The 12,934-nt window shown below is 33.6% G+C and overlaps 1 protein-coding gene across 1 annotated transcript in view; it reads right to left on the reverse strand.

Moving 5' to 3' along the window:
• Nucleotides 1-4,409: 4,409 nt before the first annotated feature.
• LOC143861404 (uncharacterized) overlaps nt 4,410-12,934 on the reverse strand; it is a 48,525-nt gene continuing 40,000 nt past the window's right edge. The window contains exons 2-6 of the mRNA XM_077372329.1: nt 5,396-5,461; nt 5,227-5,309; nt 4,986-5,135; nt 4,774-4,904; nt 4,410-4,671 (exon numbers count right to left, since the gene is read on the reverse strand). Coding sequence (XP_077228444.1) covers nt 4,410-4,671; nt 4,774-4,904; nt 4,986-5,135; nt 5,227-5,309; nt 5,396-5,461 — 692 coding nt within the window. The remainder of the gene's footprint in view (nt 4,672-4,773; nt 4,905-4,985; nt 5,136-5,226; nt 5,310-5,395; nt 5,462-12,934) is intronic.

Consider the following 12,934-nt stretch of genomic DNA (forward strand, 5'->3'; position numbering starts at 1 on the left):
TTCTGATGTGATCTACGTGACATGCACCCTAAATCTAATCTCGATGTTGTTCCTAGATGCGTCTTTTGATTCTCTTAAATTGGTTTGATTCGATCTATGTGAGAGTTCTCCTAAATTCTAATTTTGGGAAAAATCCAAAGTGATTTAATTATTTTTAATTTTAAGATTTTAAATAAGAAAAGAAAATATAAACTATCCTAAAAACCCTACTGATTGTGTGTGGGGCCGACTCGTGATTGGTATGCCATTAAGTATCCAAGCTGCCTACGTATCCAAGCCTCACTGGGATCCAAGTCAACGTAGTTCGGTGCCTAAACTAAGCTATATGCCTAAACATCTAGGACACCAATCTAAATTGGACTAACTGTTTCAACAGTTTAAGGGAATTCATTTAATTCAAGTTGAGTAGCTTTTATTATCCTAGGACTTCATCTAAGATGCTATATGGTCCTATCTAAGTGTAAGACATTCCTTAGACTAATGCAGGTGAACCTACATCCTAGGTAACTAGGCATGTCCTATGGGAAAAAGGGGCAACTAGTGTAACTAGATCTATGGCATGGTTTCATCCATAGCAAACGGCCATGATGAGGCTGGACTCCTAACTCTAGGACTCCCTAAAACCTAGAACACAACGTGACGTAAGTGTTCCTAAGGGGCCCTAAAGGTTCCTACGATGCGAGACCGCAGTCCAACGGTTTCAAGGACATGGATTAAATTAATTCAGTTTGTTGAAATTAATGATTTTCAGCTCTTTAAAGGTTTCCGATTCCTAAAATCTAAGGAATACCGATGGCTCTAATACTGGCAAGTTTCAGCCTTGAGTTGCATCAATGGAAGGGAATCGTGTTTTCCACCCCTGCATAATTTAGCACGTAGGTTATAGTATGTTATTGCCTGACATGTTTTTCAGGATTTCTGTAGACAGTAAACCTCGGAGCCAATAACATACTATAATTTAAATGCTCAAATTATCAAGGATTGATCGTAATTAGGATACGATTATGAACGCAATCTTGGCGGATAAACTATCACAGTATAGCAAATTAATGGCGATTTTCTTCAGGATTTTAAAAAATTCAGTTCAGATTATAGATTTACACAACAAAATTTTTCCAGTAGCTTTCTCTTGACCATAGAAGACTACTGTAAAATTTTCATGAATTTTAAATGTGTTTTGCTATCAGTTTTCCAATGTTAAAGATGTTTGTCTAGATTATAAATTTACACATAAACGTATATTAAATTTAATCTAAATAAGCTGAAAATTTTACATTAGCTTTCTCTTGACCAAAGAAGACTACTTTAAAATTTTTACGGATTGTAAAGATGATTAACTATCAAGTTTCGATTTTCAAAATATTTGTCCAGATTATGAAATTACAAAGAAACACATAGCAAACATAGACAGAATCAATCCACACTTTGTGAGAACATGTCATTCCATCAGTAAATCTCAATACAATATTTTTAGAATTTATTACTCCAATTTGCTGTTTTTTCAGATTTAATATGGCATGCTAGATTTGGCATAAACAATCATAAGACATGTCTAACAACAACCAAAAATCTTGAAAACTTCACAGGAGATCAGACCAGGTTTTAGTTACTTCTCATCCAAATTATACTTCTGAAAACCCTGTATATTTTTCAAAAATTGGTTTTTTCCAAAAATACTACTAGAATTAAATAAATTTTTAAACCCCTTAAATTAAATCCAAAATTCTTTGAAATATTTGTACAGTTTAAAAACTTTAAAAGTCTGTTATGTTTAAATTTTAGTTGATTTTTTATTTGTTTTGACATCTTTTTAAATTCGATCTTTTGAATTTTACCCCTTTAAGGGTAGAGTTCAAAAGGTCAAATAGTGGTCAATACGAAGTCAAAATTCTTGAAAATTCCAAATTTCTATACTCTTTAATACACAAAAGACTCAGAGATTGAAAATTTTTAAAAATTGCAAAGGCTGATTAGAATTGCTTTGTAAAATGGATTTAAATCCTCTTAAGTTCAAAACTCGGATTTTAATATTAAAAATAGATTTTTCAAGAAAAATTTCAGATTATAAAACAACCTAAACCTGATCTCATCTTCTCAAAATTTCACATGCAAATACTTTCATCTTCATAACTTTTTAAAGAAAATCACAAATTCACTCCTAGCATGCTTCTAATTCAAGCTACATGAAGAAGAGTTTTGGAAGAACAACCTTGATAGCTCTCCTTGTCTCTAGGGTAAGTAATCCTTGAATATATGCTTTGAGTTACCCTTTTAATCGTAAAGAAAATCTCGAAGAATAATAATATAGCCTCCAATATGTTGAATATGTGAAAGTACTTTGTGTAGAACCAAGTGGAAGAGATGAGCGCCAAAGCACAAAAATGATGGAATGAATTCCAAGGGGAGAGAGAGAGAGAGGGATGAATTTTCCAAGGTGAGGGCCAAAGGTTGTGTGTGCTTGCTTTTATGGAAAAAATTAGGGTTGAGAGAAGATTAGTAGTTTCCAATGTGAGAGCTCATTTCTTTAGCTTGTTTCCAATTTGTGCTTTAAATTTCTCATTCTTTGATTTTCATATTGAACTTATTTCTAAACCATGTTTCTTGCAAGCTAAGCAATGCTAAATTACACAATAGATATCCTTCAAGATCAATCTAGAAGCATTCTTACATAGGAAACTAGCTTTTATGAATGATTTTCGTCCAAAGAGGGCTGCCCAATGTGTGATCTCATTTTTGACCTATTTAGAGGCTAATTCACGAAAAGTCATAAACTAGAAAGTTGTAGATCATTTCGAGACGTTCGAAACAAGTATAATCATGAATTTTTTGAACAAGAAGGTAAATGACCATTTTACTAACCTGACCATACTAGTCCTTTCTAATTATAACTCTTCATTCTTTTCATTTTTTTTTTCAAAACACATTAAATATGACATCACCATCCCACCTCATCCATGTTGGGCACCCAACTAAGTGGCCCACCGATGTGGGGCACCCACTTATGTGGCCGACCCACATGGGTGGGTCCACTCGGGCCCCTTCCTATGTGGGCTTTGCCCAATGGGCCTTCTCACATGGGTTTTTAGTTTTTTTCATAAAAATTTAATAAAATTCTTTTAAATTCAATATTTTATATATGGACCCAACCCATTTGATATTTATGGTGCACCCCTAACACGTGATCGAACCATCTTTTTTGGAAAAATAACTTTTCGGACCAAAAGGCCCCTACTTGACCATTACACATCCAAATGCGACCAAAATACCTTCAAATTGGTTCACCACCCCTAAAGGGGAAAGTTAAAAATGGAAAGTCTTTGTGGTCAAACTTCAAAAATTCCTGAAAATTCTAAATTTTTGTATTCTTTAATACACAAAAGACTCAGAGATTGAAAATTTTTAAAAATTGCGAACGCTTATTAGTTGCTTTGTAAAATGGATTTAAACCCTCTTAAGTTCAAAACTCGAATTTTAATATTAAAAAATTGATTTTCTAAGAAAAATTTCTGATTATGAAACAACCTAAACCTGATTTCATGTTCTCAAAATTTCACATGCGAATACTTTCATCTTCATAACTTTTCAAAGAAAATCACAAATTCACTCCTAGCATGCTTCTAATTCAAGCTACATGAAAAAGAGTTTTGAAAGACCAACCTTGTTAGCTCTCATTGTCTCTAGGCTAACTATTCCTTGGATATACGCTTTGACTTATCCTTTTAATCGCCAAAGAAAATCCCGAAGAATAATAATATAGCCTCCAATATGTTGAATATGTGAAAGTACTTTGTGTAGAACCAAGTGGAAGAGATGAGCGCCAAAGCACAAAAATGATGGAATGAATTCCAAGGGGAGAGAGAGAGGGATGAATTTTCCAAGAGGAGGGCCAAAGGTTGTGTGTGCTTACTTTTATAGAAAAGATTAGGGTTGAGAGAAGATTAGTAGTTTCCAACGTGAGAGAGCTCATTTCTTTAGCTTGTTTCCAATTTGTTCTTTGACTCTCTCATTCTTTGATTTTCATATTGAACTTATTTGTAAACCATGTTTCTTGCAAGCTAAGCAATGCTAAATTACACAATAGAGATCCTTCAAGATCAATCTAGAAGCCTTCTCACATAGGAAACTAGCTTTTATGAATGATTTTCGTCCAAAGAGAATGCAACTCCGAAGGAGGAATATGAATGAGATTCGCATAGACTTGACACTTGTGGCATTTCTTCACAAAGGCAAAGCAGTCTGCTTCCATTGTGGGCCAATAAAAACCAAGCCTCAAAATCTTTCTGGATAACATTTTCCCATTCATATGAGGGCTACAGACTCCTTCATGAGTCCGCTCAATAAGCTCGGCAGCTTTGTCCTCATCGATACATAGGAGTTGTATACCATCAAAAGATCGCCTGTACAGCTCTTCACCACAAATGATGAAGTTGGTAGCTAATCTCTGAAGAGTCTTTCTCTTTGCTTGAAGCTTCAGGAGGATGTCCTTTACCAGAAATGAGGTTCTTTATGTCCACAAACCACGGCTTCCCATCTGGACACCTGGCTGATATTTCAATCGCATTCACATGTGCAGGAGCCCACTGTAGTCTCACAGCTAAGGGTTGGACCTCCATAGTTGCAGAGATGTCTAGCATCGAAGCCAAAGTAGCCAAAGCATCAGCAAAATGGTTCCTGGTTCTTCACAAGTGAGTAAAAGTGATATTCTTAAATTTTTTAACCAGAGATTCCAAATATGTATTATACGGGATCAATTTATCTTCTCGAGTTTTCCACTGCCCATTGATTTGACAAATAATGAGCATTGAGTCCCCAAACACATCTATGACTTGAATTTGAAGAGCTAGAGCCGCCTCAAGTCCTGCAATACAGGCTTCATATTCTGCCATGTTGTTCGTGCACTCAAACTGCAGCTTGATGGATATAGGAATATACTCTTTCTTTAGAGATATCAAAACTGCACCTACTCCTTGACCCTAGTTATTGACTGCTCCATCAAAATACATCAACAACTTGGTACTCAGAGTTTCTTCTTCAATATCCATAATCTCTTCATCAGGAAATTCAGATTTCAGAAAAATATTCTCCTCTGTAGGAGAATCAGCTAACTGCTCTGCTATAACCCGTCCTTTGATGGACTTTTGAGTGACATAAGTGATGTCAAACTCAGATAACAATAACAACCACCTTGCGGTTCTTCCAGTAAGGGCGGGCTTCTCAAACAAGTACTTTAACGGATCTATCCGTGAAAGTAAAAGAACCTTGTTCGATAACAGATAATGTGGGGTAACCCAAACTAATGCTAGACAAGTCTTTTTCAAAACAGTGTACTTTAACTCATATTCTAGCATCTTCTAACTGATGTAATAGATGGGCCTTTCCCGCTTAGATTTTGAACCTTTCTGAGCAAGCATACAACCCATTGCTGTGTCTGTGATGGACAAGTACAACAACAATGGTTTGCCTGGAATAACGGAAGATAAAACAGGAGGCAAAGATAAACAGTGTTTAACTTTTTTAAAAGCTTCCTGACACTCCTCATTCCATTTCTTCTAGGAATTCTTCTTTAAAAGCTTGAAAATTGGTTCACATGTCATAGTTAAATGAGATATGAACCTTCTCAAGTATTGAACTTTCCCAAAGAAACCTCTGATCTGGTTTCTGTCTTTGGCGGTTTTATTTCCTGGATTGCCTTGATCTTTTGAGGATCCACCTCAATTCCTCTTTCACTGACCATAAATCCAAGGAGTTTCCCTGATGTAACTCCAAATACACACTTGTTTAGATTCAGGCAAAGCTGATATTTCCTGATTCTCTCAAAGAATTTTCTCAAGGCAACTGTATTCTCTGGTCTAGTCTTTGCTTTAATGATCATGTCATCTTCATAGACTTCGACTTCTTTGTGAATCATATCATGAAGAAGAGTGGTTGCAGCCCTCAGTAGCACCAGTATTTTTCAAACCAAACGGCATCACTCTGTAGCAGTAAGTACCCCACTGAGTAATGAATGCTATTTTCATCATGTCCTCAGGTGCCATCTTGATCTGGTTATATCCCGAGAACCCATCCATAAAGGATAACAGAGCATGTCCAGCCGTATTATCCACCTGAAGATCAATGTTCGGCAATGGAAAATCATCTTTTGGACTTGCCTTGTTCAGGTCCCGAAAATCGACACACATTCGAACATTCCCATCCTTCTTAGGCACCGGTACTACATTAGCGAGCCATTCAGGGTATTCGACCACTTGGATGAATTTCACCTCTAGAAGCTTCTTGACTTCTTCATAAACTTTCAACTCCCATTCAGTTTTGAGTTTTCGGAGCTTTTGCTTCTTTGGATTAATGCCAGGGATTAAGGGTAATTTGTGCTGAACAATCTCCTCACTCAATCCCGGCATGTCATCATAAGACCAAGCAAAAACCTCCTTGAACTCTTTAAGTAAAGAAATTAATTCCTTGCGCTCCTCAGAAGATATAGTTTTGCCAATCCTTATTTCCCGAATTAAAGTTTCAATACCAATATTCACAGTTTCAATTTTCTCTGCGAGTGGTTTCGCTCGGCGATTCTCCTCCTGTTGAATCATATGTTTGATTTCAGGGGGAGTTTCGTCGACTTCCTCATCAGAGGGGGAGTCTTGATTATTATTATCAGTATCAGATTTTAAACAAGATTGATATTGAAAAAACAAAATGTTTCTGATTGTAGAAACTTTGTAAAACATCCATCTTTTAAACATTGGAGACCTTAAGGATGGTGTCAATGAGCTTTTAGCCAAGTTTTGGGATGGCGATGAAATGTTATTAAATCTTAGATTTAGTTGATGATGGATGGAGATTGACAAAATATAAAGTTTCTTATTTTTTAAACTTTATATAATATCCATCTTTTTTGGTATTAAAATCATAGAGATGATGTCAACGAGCTTTTAGCTAAGTTTTGGGATGAGAATGAGAGGGTATTGAATCTTAGATTTAGTTGATGAAGGATGGATATTGAAAAAATAGAAAGTTTCAGATTTTATAAACTTTATAAAACATCTATCTTTTAGACATTAGAAACCTTAGAGATCGTGTCAAGGAGCTTTTATCCATCTCATCCTCATCCCAGAACTTGGCAAAGTTCCTTGATACCATCTCTAGGGTTTACTATGTGTACAAGATTGATATTTTATAAAGTGTCTAAAATAAGAAACTTTATATTTTTTCAATCTCCATCATTCATTAACTAAATCTAAGATTCAATATCATCTCATCCTCATCTCAAAACTTGGCCAAAATCTCCTTCACACCATCTCTAGGGTTTCCTATGTAAAAAAGATTGACGTTTTATAAAGTTTCTAAAATAAGAAACTTTCAACTTTTTCAATCTCCAAACTTTATCACCTTAATCTACGATTTAATACCATCTTATCATCATCCCAAACTTAGGTTAAAGCTCATTCACACCATCTCTAGGGTCTCCTATGTATAAAATATGGATGTTTTATAAGCTTTCTAAGAAAAGAAACTTTCTATTTTTTCAATCTCCGTCCTACCAACTAAATCTAAGATTCAATACCATCTTATCCTCATCTTAAAACTTGGCTAAAAGCTCTTTAACACCACCTCTAGGATTTCCTACCTCTAAAAGATGGATGTTTTATAAAGTTTCTAGAATAAGAAACTTTCTATTTTTTCAATCTCCATACTTTACCAACTAAATCTATGATGCAATACCATCTCATCCTCATCTCAAACCTTACCTAAAAGCTCATTGACACCATCTCTAGGGTTTATTAAGTCTAAAAAATTGATGTTTTATAAAGTTTCTAAAATAAGAAACTTTTTATTTTTTCAATCTACATCCTTCATCAACTAAATCTAAAATTCAATACTTTCTCATTCTCCTCCAAAAACTTTGCTAAAAGCTCGTTGACATCATCTCTAGGGTTTCCTATGTCTAAAAGATGGATGTTTTATAAAGTATCTATAATAAGAAACTTTTTATTTTTTCAATTTCCATCATTCATCAACTAAATCTAAGATTCAATATCATCTCATCTTCAACCCAAAACATGGCTAAAAGCTCTTCGACACCTTCTCTACGGTCTCCTATGTCTAAAAGATAGATGTTTTATGAAGTTTCTAAAATAAGAAACTTTCTATTTTTTCATTCTCCATCCTTTGTCAACTAAATCTAAAATTTAATACCATCCCATCCTCATCTCAAAACTTAGGTAAAAGCTCTTCGACACCATCTCTAGGGTTTCGTATGTCTAAAAGATGGATGTCTTATAAAGTTTCAAACAAGTGGAACGTAACTAATCGTATGCAATAAGCTATTAACAGTTAGTCAAGTATAGTTGATTGAGTCTAGGATAGCAGTCTTAGATTTGTTAGGTATTGTAGTTTAGAATAGGTGTGAGAACTATGAGGCCTTAATTCCTGTAGAGGCGAGGATGCATAGGCTGCTTCAGATGAACATCAGACTATCCAAGATTCACGCAAAAAAAAAATTAGAGTCTTAGGGTTTGTTGTTAGTGCTATAGGGTTTGTGTTTGTAGTTATCATTATTTCTTGCATAAGACCATGACAGTATGTCTTCTTTCAGACTAGGATTATTTCCTTATTTGATTACTCACATGTTTAGCTGTAGCTCTTTACTATTGCTGATTATTACTTTTGTATCATCTACTGGCATTTGCTCAGTGTACAGGTTTGTCTCTTTAGCTATAGTTATGCATGCGTTTGTTTACCGCTTTCTTAGATGTGATGAGTTAGGATTAGATTTGATATGTGGAGACAGCTAGCAGGGTTATTTGGCATTGGATTGGCTCTAGTCTTCTCTGCCTCCCTAAGAGACGGTAGATTCAAGTGCTCATTCTGATGACAGATGATACTGATACCAACTCTTTTTAGGCATAAATGTTAGATGTGATGTGTGGACACCATCTCTAGGAATGTCTAAACATAGATGCTATATAAAGTTTCTAAAATAAAAAACTTTCTATTTTTTCAATCTCATCCTTTATCAACTAAATCTAAGATTCAAAATCATCTCATCATTATCTAAAAACTTAACTAAAAGCTCATTCACACCATCTCTAGGGTTTACTAAATCTAAAAGATTGATGTTTGATAAAGTTTCAAAAGTAAGAAACTTTCTATTTTTTCAATCTTCATCCTTCATCAACTAAATCTAAGATTCAATACCCTCTCATTCTCATCCCAAAACATGGCTAAAAGTTCGTTGACATCATCTCTAAAGTTTCATATGTCTAAAAGATTGATGTTTTATAAAGTTTTCAAAATAAGAAACTTTCTATTTTTTCAATCTCCATCCTTCATCAACCAAATCTAAGATTAAGTACCATCACATTATCATCCCAAAACTAGGCTGAAAGCCCCTTGACACCATATCTAGGGTTTGCTATGTCTAAAAGATGGATGTGTTTTTAAGTTTTTAAAATAAGAAACTATCTATTTTTCAATCTCCATTCTCTATCAACTAAATCTAAGATTCAATACCATATCATCCCCACCCAAAAACTTGGCAAAAAACTCCATGACACCCATCTCTAGGGTTTCCAATGTTTAAAAGATTGATGCTTTATAAAGTTTCTAAAATAAGAAACTTTCTATTTTTTAAATCTCCATCCATCATCAACTAAATCTAAGAATGAAAACAAATACTTTCTCATCTCAAAACTCTTCCTCATCTCAAAACTTGGCAAAAACCTTCTTTACACCATCTCTAGGGTTTCACAAAGTCTAAAATATTGATGTTTTATAAAGTTTCAAAAATAAGAAATATTCTATTTTTTCAATCTCCATTCTCTATCAACTAAATCTAAGATTCAATAACATATCATCCTCACCCAAAAACTTGGCAAAAAACTCCATGACACCATCTCTAGGGTTTTCAATGTCTAAAAGATGGATGTTTTATAAAGTTTCTAAAATAAGAAACTTTCAATTTTTCAATCTCCATCCGTCGTAAACTAAATCTAAGATTCAATACCGTATCATCCTCATCTCTAAACTTGGCTAAAAGCTCTACGACACCATCTCTAGGGTTTATTAAGTCTAAAAGATTAATATTTTGTAAAGTTTCTAAAATAAGAAACCTTCTATTTTTTCAATCTACATCATCCATCAACTAAATCTAAATTCAATACCCTCTCATTCTCATCCCAAAACTTGACTAAAAGCTCGTTGATATCACCTCTAGGGCTTCCTATGTCTAACAGATAGATGTTTTATAAAGTTTTTAAAATAAGAAACTTTCTATTTTTTAAATCTTCATCCTTCATCAACTAAATCTAAGATTCAATATCATCTCATCCTCATCCCAAAACGTGGCTAAAAGCTCCTTGACACCGTGTCTAAGGTCTCCTACCTCTAAAAGATTGATGTTTTGTAAAGTTTCTAAAATAAGAAACGTTCTATTTTTTCAATTTTCATCATTTATAAACTAAATCTAAGATTCAATACCATCTCATCCTCATCTCAAAACTTGTCTAAAACCTCATCGACACCAACTTTTGGGTTTCCTATGTCTAAAAGATTGATTTCTTACAAAGTTTCAATAATAAGAAACTTTTTATTTTTTCAATCTACATCCTTCATCAACTAAATTTAAGATTCAATATCATCTCATCCTCATCTCAAAACTTAGCTAAAAGCTCCTTCACACCATCTCTAGGGTTTCTAATGTCTAAAAGTTATATATTTTATAAAGTTTCTAATGTAAGAAACTTTCTATTTTTTCAATCACAATCCTTGTTCAAATAAATCAAAGATTCGATACCATCTAATCCTCATCTCAAATCTTGGCTAAAAGTTCCTTGACACCATCTATAGGGTTTTCTATGTCTAAAAGATTGATGTTTTATAAAGTTTCTAAAATAAGAATCTTTCTAATTTTCAATCTCCATCATTGATCAACTAAATCTAAGATTCAATACCATCTAATCCTAATCTCAAAACTTGGCTAAAAGCTCGTTGACACCATCCATCTATGGGGTTTGGTATGTCTAAAAGGTGGATGTTTTATAATGTCTCTAAAATAAGAAACTTTCTATTTTTCAATCTCTATCCTTCTCCAACTAAATCTACAATTCAATACCAACTCATTGTCATCCCAAAACTTCTCTAAAAGCACATTGACACCATCTCTAGGGTTTCTTATGTCTAAAAGATGTAAGTTTTATAAAGTTTCTAAAATAAGAAACTTTCTATTTTTTCCATCTCTATCCTTCATTAACTAAATCTAAGATTCAAGACCATTTCATTCTCATCTCAAAACTTAACTAAAACCTCCTTGACACCATCTTTACGGTTTACTAAGTCTAACAGATTGATATTTTATAAAGTTTCTAAAATATCAAACTTTCTATTTTTTCAATCTTCATCCTTCATCAACCTAATTTAAGTTTCTAAAATAAGCCAAGTTAAATCTCCATCTTTCATCAACTAAATCTAAGATTTTATTCCCTCTCATTCCCATCCCAAAACTTAGCTAAAAGCTCGTTCACATCCACTCAAGGGCTTCCAATGTCTAAAAGATGGATATTTTATAATGTTTCTAAAAGAAGAAACTTTCTCTTTTTTCAATCTCCATCCTTCATCAACTAAATCTAAGATTCAGTATCATCTCATACTAATCCCTAAACATGGTTAAAAGCCCTTTGACATCGTGTCTAGGGTCCCCTATATCTAATGATGGATGTTTTATAAAGTTTATAAAATAAGAAACTATCTATTTTTTAATCTTCATCCTTTATCAACTAAATATAAGATTTAATACCATCTCATCCTCATCCCAGAACTTGGCTAAAATCTCCTTCACACCATCTGTAGGGTTTCCTATGTCTAAAAGATTGATGTCTTATACAGTTTCAAAAATAAGAAACTTTCATTTCTTCAATCTCCAACCTTCATCAACTAAATGTAAGATTCAATATCATCTCATCCTCATCTCAAAACTTAGCTAAAAGCTCCTTGATACCATCTCTAGGGTTACCTATGTCTAAAAGATGGATGTTTTCCAAAGTTTTTAAAATATGAAACTTCCTATTTTTTCAATCTTCATTCTTTATCAACTAAATTTAAAATTCAATATCATATCATACTCACCTCAAAACTTGGCTAAAGCTCCTTGACCCCGTCTCTAGGGTTTCCTATGTCTCAAAACTTGGCTAAAACCTTCTTTAAATCATCTCTATGATTTACTAAGTCTAAAAGATTGACGTTTTACAAATTTTCTAAAATAAGAAACTTTCTATTTTTTCAACCTCCATCCTTCATCAACGAAATCTTTGATTCAATACCCTCTCATTCTGATCCCAAAACTTGGCTAAATGCTCGTTGACATCATCTCTAGGGTTTCATTTGTCTAAAAGATGGATGTTTTAAAAAGTCTCTAAAATAAGAAACTTTATATTTCTCAATCTCCATCCGTCGTAAACTAAATCTAAAATTCAATACCATATCATCCTCATCTCAAAACTTGGCTAAAAGCTTCTTAACACCATCTCTAGGGTTTATTAAGTCTAAAAGATTGATATTTTGTAAAGTTTCTAAAATAAGAAACCTTCTATTTTTCCAATCTCCATCCTTCATCAACTAAATCTAAGAATCAATACCCTCTGATTCTCATCCTAAGACTTGGCTAAATGCTCGTTGATATCATCTCTAGTATCATCTCTAGGGCTTCCTATGTTTAAAAGATGGATGTTTTATAAAGTTTCTAAAACAAGAAACCTTCTATTGTTTCAATCTCCATCCTTAATCTACTAAATCTAGGATTCAATACCAGCTCATCCTCATCACAAAATATGGCAAAAAGCTCCTTGACACCGTGTCTAGGGTCTCTTACATCTAAAAGATTGATGTTTTGTAAAGTTTCTAAAATAAGAAACTATCTATTTTTTCAATCTTCATCCTTTATAAA

The sequence above is a fragment of the Tasmannia lanceolata genome, unplaced genomic scaffold (genome assembly GCF_043159265.1).
Source record: "Tasmannia lanceolata isolate RefF3 unplaced genomic scaffold, GAP_Taslan_0.1 ptg000037l, whole genome shotgun sequence".
Taxonomy (NCBI): Eukaryota; Viridiplantae; Streptophyta; class Magnoliopsida; order Canellales; family Winteraceae; genus Tasmannia; species Tasmannia lanceolata.